The 17312-nt window shown below is 41.0% G+C and overlaps 1 protein-coding gene across 24 annotated transcripts in view; it reads left to right on the plus strand.

Moving 5' to 3' along the window:
* Window positions 1-17312, plus strand: part of MICAL3 (microtubule associated monooxygenase, calponin and LIM domain containing 3) — a 171824-nt gene that overhangs the window by 149382 nt on the left and 5130 nt on the right. For 16 of the 24 annotated variants that reach the window (XM_088164556.1, XM_088164554.1, XM_088164563.1 and 13 more), the window contains 4 exons: window positions 696-789; window positions 5595-5645; window positions 14040-14105; window positions 16418-16517. In XM_088164556.1, coding sequence (XP_088020682.1) covers window positions 696-789; window positions 5595-5645; window positions 14040-14105; window positions 16418-16517 — 311 coding nt within the window. The other 8 variants (XM_088164577.1, XM_088164559.1, XM_088164571.1 and 5 more) reach the window with 4 other exon arrangements.

Genomic DNA, 17312 nt, shown 5'->3' on the forward strand with positions numbered 1-17312 from the left:
TAGTGTCTCACAAGCCTCTTGTCATGGCACACAGAAAAGGGTGTGAAAGCACCCTGATCCTGACATTGCTGTGAGTGCATCAGAACAAAATCCTCTCTTTCTACATGAGCGCTCCTGATCCCTCTTTCAAATTTCATGTTGAAACCTATCAGGAGAGTTTTACAGTGAGAAAAATCATGCCCATAACACCTTTCTAGCTGGACATGGATGAACCATCATGCACTGAATGGAACAGTAATAACTCAGATAATGCCTGATGGAGCTGCACTTATTGTTGCTTTGCTAGGTTATGCTGGTGGTTGATCTGTTATAAAATTAACATTTAATTACTAGAAAGTCTGCTAGAAAACTGTTAACATCATCTACAGGTGATGGGATTTGTCAAAATCTCAAGGCAGGGGCTCAGCTGACTGAATAGCATCACCTTTCACTTCAGTGTTCAGGAAGGTGATAGGAGTTGTAGTAAGTAAATGAATATCAAGGTGTTTGCAGATTTAAGAGTTAAGATACACCAGGGTAGGGAGGATGTTGTCACCAGAATTTTTGATGCTTGCTGTTGAAGCAGGGTGTTGTTGACTACAAATACTTGTTTTTGAAAAGGCAAATCTGACTGAAATCTCTTAGTGCTGGATGTGTGCTGCAGACAGAGCAAGAGAATTGCTTTGGTGAGGTTGTACTCATTCTTCTCTGAACAGATTATCCAGCGGCAGTTGGAACAAGTGGAAGAGAAGCAGAGGCAACTCGAGGAGAGAGGAGTTGCAGTGGAGAAGGCTCTTCGAGGAGAAGCAGGTATCCATCACAACTTGGTCTGGTTTTCCATGTTTTCTTACCAAGTGCTTGTGCAGTAATCCATAGCTGTTTGGATTTTAGAGGCAATTGGACCATTATAGCCTAGAGACTGAGCCCAGTGTGAATCTGTTCTCCCTGTTCTATCTTTTTGAGGCCTTGTTTTTCCTGTGTTTCTTTTAATTCTGGGACTTCCCTATTGGCAGAGATTTAGTTCATTTATCATTGCCTGAGGTGTGGGAAGTAATTCTCCAGCTACTACTAATGGCTGTCTATTTCTGCATATTACTGGATCCTACAGCTAGAAAATTGCAGGGGTTTCTCAGCTGCCATTCACACAAAGTTGTCACAGTAAGACAACCCTGTTTGTATGTTAAGGAAATAATTGTGAAACTGTGTGTGCTTTCTCTATTGTGTTGGATTCTCAAGGTAGTGTCCTTACAAGGGACCATCACAGAACATCTTCCTCACTGCACAGCCCAGCACACTGGCTACTTCTGACAAAGTTGTGCAGAGCAGAAATGCACACGTGTACTGAAAGGTATTCATGTCAAGCTGTTAAAACGAATGTTGTGTGTACTTGAAATTAAATTGAGTATCATCTGATCTGGCAAGCATATGAGTGGAGGAGTACCTGGTTCAGATAATGCTGATAGTAGTATAATGATTTGGAAAAAAAATCTTCAATTTGCAAGGAGTCAAATATCCAACAGGCAAATGCAATGTGTGTGTATCTGACAAGGCCAGGATTATGTACCTGATCACGAGGGTCAGAGTTCAGAAATGGCAACAGTGGAACAGATGTTTGGAAAATGTTTGCTTGTTGCTTGAAGAGCCACATCTATGCCTCTGAAGATGGAGCTTGACTAAGCAGTGAGGGTGCAGCAGAGAAAAGTCTGTGGTGACTTCCTGCCAGTTACTACTCAGCCAGAGTTAGGTGTGTCTGGTGCTCCATAAGGGTGTGCCAAAGGAGCAGGACTGAGTGCTCACCAAAGCAAACGGGTACTGCAAGTGTGAAGAACCGTCTTGAGGACTTCAATGAGTTTATGATCAGGCTGTCTTTTTCCATTTGTGGGATCAAAAAAATAGGCTTGTGCAAATGCCTATCTGCAGAGCTGCCTCCTTCTTTATGCTGTGTGTTCCTTTGTAGCCCCACTGTTCTCTGGCCTGCCAGTTACTGCACTTACTAAACCCACCTCCATGGTTTCTAATGGTTCTTTTCATTTAGCTTCTTTTCATCTGGAAGTCCAAATAATCTTGATTATTGAGCTGCTGAATGACTTTCACATAAGACATGCCAGCACAAGTGGGAAATCTTAGCAGCTGAGAGAATATTATTAATGATAGAGTTTTCTCACTGAAGAATCATAGAGTGCCTAAAACACATTCAGAGAGGACAGACTATGAGCAAGAGTATGAATTATAATTCTATATGGAAGACTGCAGAATAAACCATTGGATAAATAACTTCTCACTCCTAGCTCTCCCAAATGGAAGCAGTCTTAGATGAGTTTGTGTATTTGTGAATTTCCTAGAAAAACTGTGAAATTGTGGATCCTGCTTTGCAAAAGGGATCTCTTTTCTTCAGGAAGCCTCTACAGTATGCTTTGCTCTTGCAAAATATTTCTATCAGCGGGTCATATGTTATGTTTGCAGAAGCTTAACCTCAACAACCTAAATTCTTCCCCTTATTTCAGGGGATTAGCCAGAAGCACATTCTGTTGGGGTGGGCAAGAAAAGCATGTTGTAATCTGTGTTAACTGAAACACAAGATTATAAATCAGTTCTATGCTTCACCTCTCTAGGTCCTCTTACATGGCCATAGAATCATTTAGGTTGGAAAAGACTTCTAAGATCATGAGTTCAACAATTAACCAACACTCACAAGCTCACCATTAAACCATGTCCCTAAAATGCCATATCCACACATCTTTTAAATACCTCCAGGGTGGGGACTCCACCACTGCCCTGGCAACCTGTTCCAGGGCTTGACAAACCTTTCCAAGAAGAAATGTTTCCTAATATCCAAGCTAAACCTCCCTTGGCACAACCTGAGGCCATTTCCTCTTGTGTTGCTTGTTCCATGGGAGAAGAGACCTGGCTACAACCTCCTTTCAGGAAGTTGTAGAGAACAGAAAGGTTTCCCCTCAGCTTCTTCTTTTCCAGACATTTTCCACATGCAATCAAAATAACTGAGTTCTTTCTTTTTGAGATCTGTGGTATCAGATTCCATAAAGTTAATTTCTGCCTGCGATATTCACTAATTATTCAAAAGGGAAATATGATTTTTCTGTCATCTGCAATGTGACCTAACAGTGACCACTACATTCAGCAAGGGCTGCTGTGTAAAGGTGTGGAGTCATGCTCTTGTCTTTGATCAGTCCCTCCCCTATTGAAACCATGAAAACAAAAATTCAAAAAGGAAAAGGCAGTGTGTAAAGTGGTATTGCCATCTAAAAAAAAAAAATAAAAAATCTCTTTATAAGGTTGTACAATGAGAAAAAATGGAGGAGCTTGGGAGATATGTGTGCTGTGCACTTACTTTGTCCACATAAGTAGAGAAGGATTGTAGTACAGCATCAAAATAATGCCTCTTCCATAGGCAGCAGCCACTATTAACTGTTCTGGGACAATGTATTAGGCTCTGTAATGAGTGAGATTTTCAGGTTCCTTCCCTGTAGGGAAAGAAAAAATCACTTATTGATCAACATTTAAATACGAAGTTTTGGGTAATGTTAATAGTACTTTCTTACTACTCAAGAATCCAGACAGAAGAAACAGAATTCTGTAACTTGCAATCATTCTTTTCTTTTTCTAGTATGGAAAAAGACAAGTCCATCTGAACTACATCTCTAGGTAGTTTATCATCTTCTAGCATATTGCTTCCTAGTCATCTTTCCTGTCTGTAGAGAACTGCAAATTTTATCTTTTGTAAAGGTCTTCCACTAACTTTAATTCCTCAAATCTCTCACGTCTGGACCACTTTTCATTTTTAGAAAAAAATATTTTTCAGTTTGACTAGTAAGAACAAAAACCAGTTTTATAGATAAAAATTTATTTACTTAGAATATTTTTTTTTCTACTTTCTATACATTTTACATCACCCTTAATATGTTCTTGGCAAGTAACTTGCACTGACAAGATTGTCAATAAATTCTTCACCTGCTGAGACGTCACAGCTTTAGATCCTAGCAATAGATACAGGCAGCTCAATATTCTTTCCAGGAATTTCACACATTATCTGCTATTTTTAAAGGTGGAAGATTTATAGGGTGATACTTGCTCTTCAACTAATCAAACTCAAACATTTTGGAGGTCACCATCAACTTTAATTCTGACAAAATAATTGTACCTTCTTGGCTATCTCCTTGTCTTTTCTTTTTTAAAATTACCTCAGCCTCAGGCATGGCATAGTTGGTCTTTTATTCTTTCAAAAGCTGAATGCTCAATCTAACATTTAGTTTGTGATTCAGAAAACCTCACAACCTATGATTACTTAATTGCCTTAATGTGTTCTCTGTGAGTATCTTTGAAAATCTCAGCATTTGATAGTTGCATTCATAGCAAGAATGAATGATTAGGAGGCTAAGCTCTATTTCAAGTGGCAGTGTAAGCTCTGTTTCAGGGGCAAGTTTGTGATACACAGGTGATCTAAGCTACTGTCATTCCTTGTTTTCCTTCCCTCCCTACCCCCTTCCTATTGCATCATGGTATTTCACTACAATGGTAAAGTAGGATCTATCTCAATGAAGAATTGTCTCAGTTTTCTGTGGTGTCCCAAGAGACTTGGAATGAGTTAATTAAGTAATACAATATTACTAATGCAACAGTATTTTGTATTATAGTGCATTCGCCTGTTTGGACATGCTAATGACTTGGATTTCCTCTGTGAATTTTTCTTTTTTTTCAATCATTAACTTAAAAATATGTCAAATCAGAAATTTCCAGAACCTTTCTTTTATTCCCTCTAGCATAAACCTTGATAGTCATTTTTAAGAGCTTGGAAAACATCTACTGTCAGATCAATACTGAAAAGTTTAAGAGCCACCTCTTTACATCAAATGAATCATATGCAGTGAGAAATATTGCTCTCAGTACTTCCATCTGTCTCCTCCCAACAAAATGTTCCACAGTGCTAGACTTGGAGTGCTCCTGTCTCTAGCAGCTGTGGAAATGCACATCTCTGTCCTGAAAGCTGCTGTGCAGTCCTTTCCTGGCACAGAGACTGCATCAGCAGGAGCACACAGTCCCATCTTCCTACACCTGAGTGTTTGCCATTGGTGTCAGCGCTCAGTCAGCCTCACCTGTGTGCCATGCACCATCCTCCACTCACTCACCTCCAAGAAATCAACCCTTACACCTTTCCTGCAGCTGTCCTAAGAAATTACACTGTTTCCTTCTGACATATTGCTCAGCTCCAAAGCAACAGGATTAATTCTGCTTTTCTCAGCAAGTACAGGAGAGACGTCAGTGACAGGTACTGCTGCAAACACAAATAGGTGAAATGTCTCTGTGTAAACTTCTTGATTTTTCCCCTTGAAAGTCCTTGCCTGCCTGCTGGAAATTTTCTCTTCATCTTCCCAATAGATATGTTTGTGATATATTTGTGTGTGTACATATATGTCTATATACAGAGAAAGAGAGTATAGTGTTTGTGTATATATGTGTGTGTGCTCATGTGTATAGCTGCCTGTCTCTTGTTTGCCCTTTTTTCGTTCCTATGTCTCTCTCATATATTGCTTAGATTGTGTGGGGCTAGGGTGGGTATCTGACTCAATAACTCTGTCTTCACCAATTCCTTGTTGTAGACTATTGGGGAGAGTCTTATTACAGTGACCTCATCGACTTGCATCTGGGTGGTATGTATGGCTGAACCTCCTGCTGACACTAACCCTGCTGACACTCCTCCCCACCCTCCCTTCACCTACTTCTCCCATCCTTGGCTCACAAACAAGAAGAAACAGCCCTTGCACATGACTGATGATAGCAGAACCCCTTTTCCAGCTCAGGAACAGGAGATCCTGGCATTTCCATAAACCATGTGTAAGGCTCCCTCTTCTATTTTTCACAGTGCTGATTTTTCCTAAATTTGCTTACTGTTTTCACTCCAGCCACCTTCCCTGCTAGCAGTAGAAGGTTTTCTGGTTTTTTACTTCTCCTTTGAAAAGTCCAGCTCTATCACTGACATTTTCTTTAGGAAAGTATTTTAAGGGTGACAGGAAGAGCAAACAGCACTGTCAAGGATTAGTCATGCTATTGCCTCTGTCTTGCCCTTCTGAGGCTTGCTTTTTCCTTCCAAAAAATCTAGAGTGTGTTGTTGATCTAACAAAACAAAAATGCTCCCTCAAGGGACTTTGAAAACACTTGCAGATGACAGATATGTCTTCTTTCTTGTTTTGTCTTACTGTAAGGTTAGAAAGAATCTGCTGTTAAGAGTTCCAGTCATTTTTGCTGGAATCCAGTTTGCATCACACAGCTATTAAGGTTCTTGTTATATTATTGCTTTAATACCCCATTTAGTGCTAAACACACATTACAGTGTTTAGTTCTCATTTTCACTTAAGAATCTGGTCATCATTCTGTACCATGGTTCTGCCCTTGCTTTAATTAATGTTACTTCCTGAGTCCCTTAGGAGGTAATTAACTTTTGGGTTGCAAATGACATTTGATTAGCGTTTGCCTATCTTGAAAAGTAAAATTTCTTTTGCTAGTTTAACCACCCAAAATCTGTTCTTAGGAAGTGAACATGTCTGTCTTTCAGCAGATCCAAGATAAAGCAAACTCTGCTCAGTTGCCTTGTTATCTGAGGGTCTCATTTAGTTTCTCTTTCAGAGTAGAAAGTTGCTTGATCTAAGCTGTGGTTTTTTGAGGGACTGCCTTGCAGACCAGCTCTGCAGAGGGAAAGATCCACATGCTCTAGGCCTTATCCAAGACACATCTCTGGAAGTCTTCCCTGATTTCATTGTGTTCTGTATTTGATCCTCCAAATACAATCTTGCCTGGGTTTTTAACAGCCTTTTTTTTTTTCCTGCTCCAGGGTGGCTGTCCCACATAGTATCCACCTGTACCTATCTGTTGTGAATTACTTGTGGCACAATAGACTTTTTTTGAAGAGCACCCACCTGAGTTCAGATTATCCACCCAAGTGCAAGTTTCAGAAAGGAAGACTTTCCTCCTTAGTAGATCTAATATGTTGCCCAGTTCCTCTGTGCTAATTTTGATGTGATTGTCCTCTGCTAGCCCTGTGCTTCATTCACTGTTCAGTCCCTCTGGTGTTCTTTCCTGGGCTATATCCTGCAGAGAGACTTTGAAACCCTCTTCCTGGTTTTATGCACCAGGGCTTGCCCATACTCACATGTGCACAGAGTAGGAGCTGTAAAAGGGTTGATGCTGAGTTACACTTAACAGATCCTTATCCCTATTTAATGCTATCTCCACTACACCTCTCCCTCCTCCTGCCTCTGCTCCTAATGCCTCTTTAGAGACAGAGATCTCATCAAAATCACTTGTAGTGGCTTTAAGAAAAGCAAAATCATCTTCACTTAAAGGGACACTGTCACGTAAAAAAAATCGCTGTGTTGCAGAAAATCTTAATTGGAAATGGAATAATGGAATTTACTGTTTGTCTCTTTGTGTGTTTGCTTTTCCGTTTCTCTGAGCTCAGTCATCTCAGAGTGATCGTTTTTGAACAGGCTGCTTTTATTTATATGGTGACTCAGTCACTTGGGCTTCCAACAGTCAGAGGCAATATTAATGGTTTTTTAAAAACAGCTGATACATCTTAAAACTTTCTCAAATTTCTGCTCATCTCAAAAACACTGTTTTCAAAACAAATTTTTAAAAAACCTATATTTGGCAGTATCCCTTTAAATGTAATGAGCCAGTATAGCCTGGAGTATGTGGCTTTATAGTATTATTTTGTTGCCTCTGTAATTTGCTTTATATTTGCTTTTGGGCCTGCCAGAACACTTCTGCCAGAAGGGATACATTGCTCTGGTGATACTTGTCAGCTCAAGTGGCAGATACAGAGCTCATCTTCAAGATTAACATGTCTGTGCAGGGTGCTGCATCTGAGTGGAGTGCCATTAAAATCCCTGGAGGTGCTGCTGAGCACTGCAGGCAGCTTGGATGCTGCACAGTTAATTATTCTATCAGCAACCCGTGTCTCTGAGGCATGGCCTCATGAGTTATGCTGTCATAGAATACTGACAAAAAGTGCAAAGCACTTTGGAAAGTTATCTGTAAAGTGGTAATATTTACAACTTCTGCAAGGGGAGTGATAACTTCTGACATCCTGGTCAACTTCCAGTGGGGAGGATTACAGATTGCTATCTTAACTACCTCCGTTGCTCTGCTCAGATGTCACAATCTTCCTGTTCTGAAATGTTTGTACTGTTGCTGTAATGCAGATGTTTCATTTCATGCTACAGATGGTCACATTTCAATTCTGAGTAATTATTCCTGTGTGTATATTGTGTGCGTGGTGTGGTTAAAAGAACATTACAAAGGTTGCAAAAGCAACTGAAATGAAGACTTTATATTATATTGATCTATCAAGACATTTATAACCTTCAGATCCACCACAGAGAGCTGTCTCATATCCTTTTGGAATAATTGGTAGCAACAATAGATTGTCATCTTCTGGGTCCTTATAGAGAGGAAATGGGACACAATCAGTGAATTTTATAGATGTTTGTTGGCAGCAGTGGAATAGTGAGACTTGAAAATGTGGATTCTGAGCCAGACATTGGAGGGGTGCAGTGGTCTGGTGGATTTATACTCTTTGTCCTTCTGTTCCCCCTTTTGAGACACTCCTTATCCTGATCCTGTCTTACTTCAGCCAGAGCTCCTTACCCCACTTCCATTTTCATTCTCATGCATTTAATTTTAATCCTGCCTTCTTGACAAAGAAATCCTAGCATTCTACCCTTCAGACCCTCCTATTCCTCTCCACTAGCTACTCCTGGTCTTGTCTTGTGGAGACTGACACAGTCTCCACAGTCTAAATCCCAGCCTTTGGACTTCTTCCAAAAATGTTGGGGTCTGCTCCCTCTTCTTCCTAGCATTATTTGTCGGTAAATTTTAGGTCCTGCCTGCTCAAATCTACCTTCTCCTTTCATCCCTTGCCCTTTTTTTCTCTCTCCTTTGTCCATTCTCCATGAGTCACCTTGCCTCCTTAGTCCCAGCCTCAATTCCTCCTAACCCACTGACTCCTTCTGTCTCTGGAAAGGAAACCTCCATGGCTCCCTCTGTGTTCAAGTGAGCAGCTTCCTTTTCCTTGTACCCAGCAGGGAATCATTAAATAAACAACCACACACCACACCCATCTTGCTTTTTTCTTGGCTGGAGTATACCAAGAGAGGCAAGAAGGATGTAGGGAAGGGAGCTGGTACATTTGATAGTGTCGATTTCAGACACGTTCTCCCTTCTTGACAAGAACTTTATGCAACTTCATCTTTTTTTTTTTTTTTTTTTTTTTTACCTTATTTAAAACATTTGAGCTTACTATGTCCTTTGAAGTCTTGCAGGTCTAACTCTGCAAGGCTGGAGTCTGATATATTCAGGTGGGATCAGTTCTATTCCTTGTGATTGGTAAACACAGCTCTTCTGAAAGGGGAGTGGAGTTGTAAGATAAACATTGTTTTCTCAGTCTGCAGCTGTTTTTGACACTGAAGTGAACTGCTAACTTGTTTTCTTTGCTGTAAATTTTGAGCAGGAAAGAGCAACTTGATAAGAAGAACTTAAGTACCAGTACTTGTAAGGCAATTGCCATTTACCTGCTTCTTTCTGTACACAAAAACAACAGTCCTGGGAGACAGGCTCAGTGCAGGACTCTGTTCATTCTGAGTGCATTATGAAGTGCCTCAAGGTCTAGTAGAAGCAGAAGACTTCTGTGGAGTCATTTGTGTGTGTGTGTTCTGCTCCAACCATTGCTTTCCCCGTTTTTTTTTTCCCTTCCCTTCCTTGCCTTTCCCCCACCCACTTCTGCTGGATAAATAAAAGTGGTTCAGTTTGCATGACAATCCAGTGCTCTGTGAGTACTGTAGAGGATATTGAGTTTGAGCCAGATTTAAATCTGGCTGTGTAACCTGTGATGTGCTTGTTGGACATCTGTCAAAATCTTTGCTCTCAACCTGCAGATCTGTGGATACTGTTCTCCAAGAGTTGGCTTTCTGTATTCTTGGTTTTTAATAACACTGCTGTTGAACAACTTCACCAAAGAATAAAGTTAGAATGCTTTATTTTTCAGTACTTGGATTTCTGACCATAACTTGATTTTTTTTTTTTTTTTTTTTTTTTAAGGGTGGAAAAGGACATTTACTGTGATCAGTGCCGTTTGACTTAGTGATCTCTTTTGGACTAATCCATATTTTAAGCACTGATTTAAAATCAGAGCTTTTAGTATTCCTGATAAATAAGAGATTAAGTTTATTAGTAGAATAAATTTCCACAGTGTCATGCTTTTAGCTTGTGAGGGCAAGTGCCACAGAACTGAGACTGGCCTCAGGGCTGGATTTCCTGTTAGGTGTTGTTTTCCAAACCACCACGATTAGTCAACAGCATAAAAATCAAGGTCTTGCAGAAGATGTGATCCCACTTGGTCTGTGGAACATCTGTTCAAGTAAATTTAACTTGCAACCACTCACCACTTTTCAGAAATCATATCAAAAAACAGGGGCAAATACTGAAGGGGATTGGTGTGAGCTGTAGCTTGGGTAAATGGGGTCTGCCACCCCAAACTTGGTGCTGTGCTTTCTTCATCCTGATCCATCATTTTGACCACTGTCCTTCTGATTGTGAAAAAGTGTTATGGAGCTAGAGAGGGAAAGGACAAAACCAGTCTGAAGAATTGCTCTTTAATCAACAGGTAAATAAAGATTAGAAAAGAATGCAACAGTCCAGTGTAGCTTCTGTAATAAAGAACAATGTACAGTGAAAATGAAGGTGTATTTTCATAGTGGCTGTACAATTTCTGGTCCTTGTTTTGAAGAGACTTTGAAGCTATGGTATTTATTCTTGACTTGGCTCTTGGTTTCCACCACTGTACCAAAGTGTGCAATCTCTCAAAAGTGCTGTGACAAACATTCTTGTGGCTTTTTTACACACAAGCAAGGTAACTCCAGTCATTTTATTTATGGGATGTGTCTAGTGGGCAAGGCAGAGCTTCTGGCTCTCGAGAATGTTCAGTGTGCTCAGGAACTGGGGCACACTTATTTCCCTAAGTTGCAGCTCCTGCCTCCAAACCATGCTCTGGCTTGCTAGCTGCTGAGCTCTGCTGGCAGGGTTTTGCACAAGAAGAGTTGGCTTGTGGCACTGAAAGGGAGCAAGTCGTGACTAATACAGTTTGTTGAAAGTTTTATCCTTCTGTGGAAAAAAAATGGTAATTTTCTGTCCAGAGGCTATAGCCACACCTTAAACTCTTGCTGGCAGAAGGGAATGCTCACAGAAATGGTTCTCTTGCCCATCAGCTCCTTCCAAACAAACTTTCAGCGGGTGTAGCTGCTGCCAGTTGCTCTTTCCATGCTGTGGGTGAAGACCTGTGTCAGTATATTTTTGGTGGTGAGGGAGACTTAAGTAGAAGGGGGGGTTAGGTTTGCTGAGGTTTCTTTAATTTGCACAACAAATTTTTTTTTCCTATCTGGCTCTGGCTCCACATCCAGAAAAATTGTCATGCAGTGATGTTCCTATTTATAATTTAATGAGACTAGGAAGTGGTAATTTATCTTCTCTAAACAATGCAATAGTAATAGTAATAATTACTGTAGGATTAGTAATGGCTTTTGGAGCAATAAGGCATGAAATAAGCTTTAGAGAACCATGGGAAGTAACTTTTCAGGTTGCATTTTGTTCTTGCTGTTAAGGACTTCCAATACATAAGGAAGACTTTTTAAAGCCTTGCTAATCATCCTACTTTGGACAGAAATTGTTTCCAAAGTAATTGCAGTTATCATAACCTGTATTCACCGATTATAATTAACTGTAATTTACATCTAGAGTATCTGGAAAGGATCTTAATTGCAAAGGTTATGTTTATTATCTTACTGAAAAAACATGTTGACTTTTCTAGTAGCAGGACTAGTGTAGAAACCATGGACTTTGTAACTTGATTCAAGGACAACTTTTCTTTAGACAAGAGTGGGAAGATAACTAAGAGCAAAGGAGGAAAATACAGTTGTGGGGAGCCAGCTCTGTATTAGTCAGGTGCCGTGTGATCCCTGGGGCTTGTTACTGGAAACCAAAGATGGGATGCTCTCCTAGTGTCCTCTCACTTGCTTACTGATGATAAAAGCTAGTCATCTGTGGCCATTTCACAATGAGATGGATCATGTTTTCACATGAACTGGAAGTTCCTCACTAAGTCTCTATGTCCATGGTCTGAAATGTATCAAATCCCCCAGCTCCCAGTTCTAAATGAAATCTCAAACCCTGAAAGAAGTGGATTTTTCCATACAGTTAAACCTCCATCTCCCTGACCACCCTCAAAGTAGTGTTTAGACCAAGTTAGAGCTCTAAAGTTTTTAGCTGAAAGAATTAATTTCTAATAAGATAGGGTGGGAAATAAAAAATATTTAACAAATATCATGCACTAAATGTTCTGCTTTGTGTGCAAGCATATTCTTCACTGTATCTTTGTGGTTTGGGGTTTTCTTGTTTGTTTTTGCTTTTGTAACCTGATCTGTGAAATGGCAGTTATAGGAAAAAAGCCTTAGTAGTTTTCCATTTTAGATAAAGAAGTTGGAAAATTCAGAACAGCTGTAATTAATATTCTGGTACTTGATCTCAAGTATTGTTGGTACGATGCTTTATTTGTAGCTGTCTTATGGCCAGCTGTGGCACCTCTCCTAATGTTGCCCCTTCCTGCTTCCAGTACAGAGGTTTCTTCTTCTGGGAAAGCCATGCTGCTCAGTCACAGGCTTTGAAGCTGGTGTGCTCTCCCTCTTGCTCCAGTGTGTCCTCCATGTGCTGGTCTAGTTCTGTGATGGTCCCTTCTAAAGCCTTCCCACTTCACTGGTACTCTAATTTTGTAGAACTTTCTCTGAACTACAAACATCAAACCCTGCTGACTTCTCCAAAACGAGTGTTATTCTTACCATACTGTTGTTGTGGAGTTTATGCCTTTTCCCAACACAGAAATGCCTCCTCTTTATAAATGCAGTTATGCCCTGAGCCCAGTAAGTGTTCCATTCTGGTAGCTCTGATGTTTCAGAGTTCATCATCTCCCTGGTGTATGTTCTCCTGTAACTATTAGTGACATTGGTTACTGCCTACTGTTTATCTCTGTAACATTAAGTACCACTGAAAAGCAAATTCTTGGTGTTAAAACAGCTGAACCTTTTGAGAGATGAGAAATGTTTGTCCTTCACTGGCTGATGGAAAAGATGATAAAGATTCTGTAAGTCACTGATACTAACAGGACTTGTAAGCTTGAAAATGCTTTGTGGAATGAGAACACCAAGGGAGAGCTTTAAATTTACTGGTTTAAATCTGCAAAGTCCTCAGTTGGTCGCTGGCCCTGCAGACCCTGATGTAAATCACTTTTATCTGTGTAAAAGCCTTTTCCCCCCTAAGCACAACAATCTGGTGGGGTACATGTGTACTCACCACACTTGACACAGCAGATCCTGGCAGGCCGGTTCCATGGTAATCAGATTCTCCCTGTGATGTTCCCTGTCTGAAGACATTCTATTCCATTACAAAAGGCACTTTTACCATCAGTGGATGCTGCCACGGTGATAAGAGCATGGTCCTGATAGAGCTCAAGGTAGGGTGGCTGCTTACAGGTGGTGTCTTATGCATGCAGGCGAGACTTACTGTAACCCTGCTTGAAATCTGACATTTATCAGCAGAAGTTAAATCTATGTCTCTACTCGTCCTGACATCTGGGTCACAAACCTTTCAGTTAAAGACCTTGCACCTGAAAAAACTGTACATTAGGAAAAGTGCAGTAACAGTAACCTCCTGCCTGGTATTTGTACAGCTCAGTAAGAGTTCACAGTATCTCAGTCTACCTCTTACCTGTTATCTGTGCTTATCAGGGACATTATTCATCTGTAGACTGTATCCCTTGTTTCTGCTTCTCCATTTCTTGTATTTTTTCTTTTCTTTTCTTCTTGTGTTTCCTTTCTTTCTCACTCTTACGCTTTTTGTCCTTTGCTTGTCTTTTATTTCACCCCTTTCCTCCTCTTCCGTTCCACTTCCAACTTCCTCTTCCTCTCCTGCCTCTTCCTCTTCCTCGTTTGGTCCTATTGAAGTTGAGCCCAATGCCGGGACACCACGTCGTAGACCTCTCTCCTTCTGCCCTTGCTGTGCCCATGAAGGTAACGTAACCTCACACCCCCCGTGTCCTCCCTGCCAGCTGGGTTGTCATAGCACCACTAGTCAGCTAGTGACCAAGGCCCCCAGCCCTTTTCTTGCTGTGTCCCCAAACCAACCTCGTGTGTAGCTACCTGGTAACCAGCTTTTCTGAGCCTGTGGCAAGCTGTTAAAGGTACAGTATCCCTTTTGCTAGTCCCAGCTGTGCAAGAGAAGGTGCAGTGACTGGGAGGGACAATGGGCAGCAGCTGTGGGACCAGAAGTGTCACACTCAAAAGTTTCTGTTTTCATTTGGTGGTTTCAATTTCTCTATTCCTCCTGAAAGATGTTTGGAAGGTGGGGTAAGGGATGACAATCTGTTTCCTTAATTAATAATGGCCTTTTAATTAGCAAATAGGGATTAAAGGAATACTGTGTCTTTATAAGGACTGATTTGAAAAACATCCTTGAACTTTAAAAACCAACAGACCTCAAGTTAGACTAGTTTTCCTTCATCTGTCTTGCTGAGTGCATTCTTTAACTATCCCAAATGGAGTTTGCTGTAGAGTTTACATTGCCAAGGCATGGGGAAGGGGTTGTTTTATGTGTGTTCATGGTGTAATTTTGCTAACCACTTATCTGCTTTCCATGGTGCTCCCTCACATCAGTTGTCAGTGCTCCCTTTCCAATCCTCCCATTATTCCTCTACTCATTGGCTGTTTAAAAATACTTACGTATTTCATAGGTCAGTAGCGTTGTGTTTTTGGCTTTTTTTTTCTTAGAGGCATTTGTTTTCTCTACATCCTGGCAGCGGAAAGGAAGGGGAGACTTCCCAGTGTTTTCATGGCGCCACAGCACTGGACATCTGCATGCACAGTCTCCCTTTCCTGTCGCCACGTGGGCATATTGTGCAGAGATGCTCAGAAAGGAATGCTTGGAACTGAGCAATACACTGGGATAAAGTCCACACTGGGATAAAGGGGGCTCTCAGGGTGGTACAACGAGCCTGGTATTCCCCGAGGGGCTGGAATGACAAAGGCAGCTGAAAGGCAGCCCAAGCTGCAGCTTACTAGGAGTTGTAGGCTCTCGCTTGTGTAACTGCAGGGCACGGCTCTGACATACTGGGGATGAGGCAGGGCACGGGTCTGAATTAAGTAGCCATTAATGTGGTATTTGTGATGTGTCTATGTCAAAGAGTTTGAATAGTAAGGTTGCTGGTCGATTGTTTTAGCATTAGATGGACTGTTTGAGAGCTTTTGTTCTTGATGTAGAGTGTATGCATCCATAACAACAAGCAGAGACAGGGGTGTTAGTTACCTTGGGGTGCCTAGGTCACGTGCAGCAATCCAAAAGTTCTGCTGAGCTTGATTTGAGGCCTTGCTCCTGCTTCTACTTCCACATAGGCAGGAACGTTGCCACTGGCCTTGATGGGGTCTGATGTTAATCACAGCATTCAGATGCAGGTGGTTCAGTGTGGAATAAGTGGCCCAGACCAAGAGCTTGCCAGGAGGAACCTCCTTGGTAAGTTCTTGTGTTTGCTAAATATCAACAGAAGGCTTTGGGAACAGCATTCTGCATTTATTCCACGTGACTCCTGACAGGCACAAGACTCATCAGTGAACTATTTAATATGTTTAAGAGTTCATTCTAAAATAAAAAGACCAGACAAGAGTTCTGTACTAGGTGGTCAAGGTACAAGGTTTCTTTATTCTTCTTTCATATTAGCAAATGTGTCTGGGAGTTCCTTTTCTTTCTAGCTCTGTTATGCAGTACAGTAGAATTAGTTTCTGTGTTCACTGTGCAGGGGGATCTTCAAGATTAATAGATATAGATAAGAGGAGCAGTCAGAAAAGATTTACTTAACTGTTGAAAAAAGAGGAGACAAGATGTTACTTTTGGCTAGTAAAAGCAAAACTTGAGGACATGGAATTGAAGAAAATGAAGGTAAAACATGGAGTGGCAACTGAATCCTTTTCTGATGAGCATATGTTTAAGTAGCTGGCATGAGCATCTATAAAATTCTTCTAATGAAAGGAAAAGTCAAATACTCATAGGAATTTGGGCTTTCTGCAGTAATGAGGAAGAAACAAGTAATCACAAGAATATCAGAAACAAAACAAAAAAAAAAGTAGGCTCCAAAGAGAAGAGAATCCTTTTGGAGGTGACTTTCACTCAACTGAGTGCTGTAGGCAAACTGAATGGACCCGGCTTGGGAGTGCTCTGGCAGCATCTTGCTCGGCTTTCTTTGCACATTTTGCCCCATTGTTGTTTTTGCAGTTTGGGCTTGTAAGGATTGCAGGGCACTACCTGAAAATTTACCAGGTTTCTTTCTTGGCAGGCATGGGTAAAAAGGATGACCCCAGGCTGATGCAAGAGTGGTTCAAGCTGGTGCAGGAGAAGAATGCCTTGGTTCGCTACGAGTCTGAACTGATGATATTGTGAGTGAATGTGGAAAAAATGGGGATTTTGTCATGAATAGTAGTGGGAAATCTGTCAGTATTATCTTCCCTGTAAGGGCAGGAGGTTGGCAGCTTCTTAGGCTGAGATAGGAATCCAACTACATTTTAGAGGAATGGTAGAAGAAGGAACAATAGTGGTAAGGGATGAAAGTTCCAATGATTTGTGCACATGCAGAAGTACAGGTATGTGAGCCCTTCTCATGCTGTTCTTGTATAAAACACATCCTGTTTATGTCAGTGTTTTTGAGCTGTGCAGACTCCTGGTTTTGGTAACGTTGTCTTCTAAGCATAGCCAAAAGTATTTAATTCAGTCACCTTTGCTATGTGGCCCTCTCTTCTGTCTGCAGTGGGACCCCAGTGCCTCTCATGTGGGCTCAGATGGTAAAGGTGTTTTCCTTTTTAATGAAATTGGGTTTTTTTTCTGTTCCCGATGTGCAAATTCACTGAAATTCATTTCAGAGTGTGTTAACTCATCTAAGCAATGTGGAAGCTGATGGCCTTAGAGGCAGAAAAGTCCCAACCTGTCCTTAAGTAATAAGTACTTTGTTAATAAGTAACTTTGGGTTTTTAGTGGGAAGTAGCAGGGGATAGGCAGGGGACTGCAGATCTATTTGCTCTTTGACTCTGCTCTATATTTAGTTTGCTCCCCTTTTGGCATTGCACTTCTAGCTGAAGGCAAAGAACCTGAAATGCTGAAAGCACAATGAAATCTTTTAAAAAGACAGTTATATATCTTAAGTTATTTAAGAGTTGTTCCAAACGAGATTGGTAAAA

The sequence above is a fragment of the Sturnus vulgaris genome, chromosome 5 (genome assembly GCF_052056855.1).
Source record: "Sturnus vulgaris isolate bStuVul1 chromosome 5, bStuVul1.hap1, whole genome shotgun sequence".
NCBI classification, from domain to species: Eukaryota; Metazoa; Chordata; class Aves; order Passeriformes; family Sturnidae; genus Sturnus; species Sturnus vulgaris.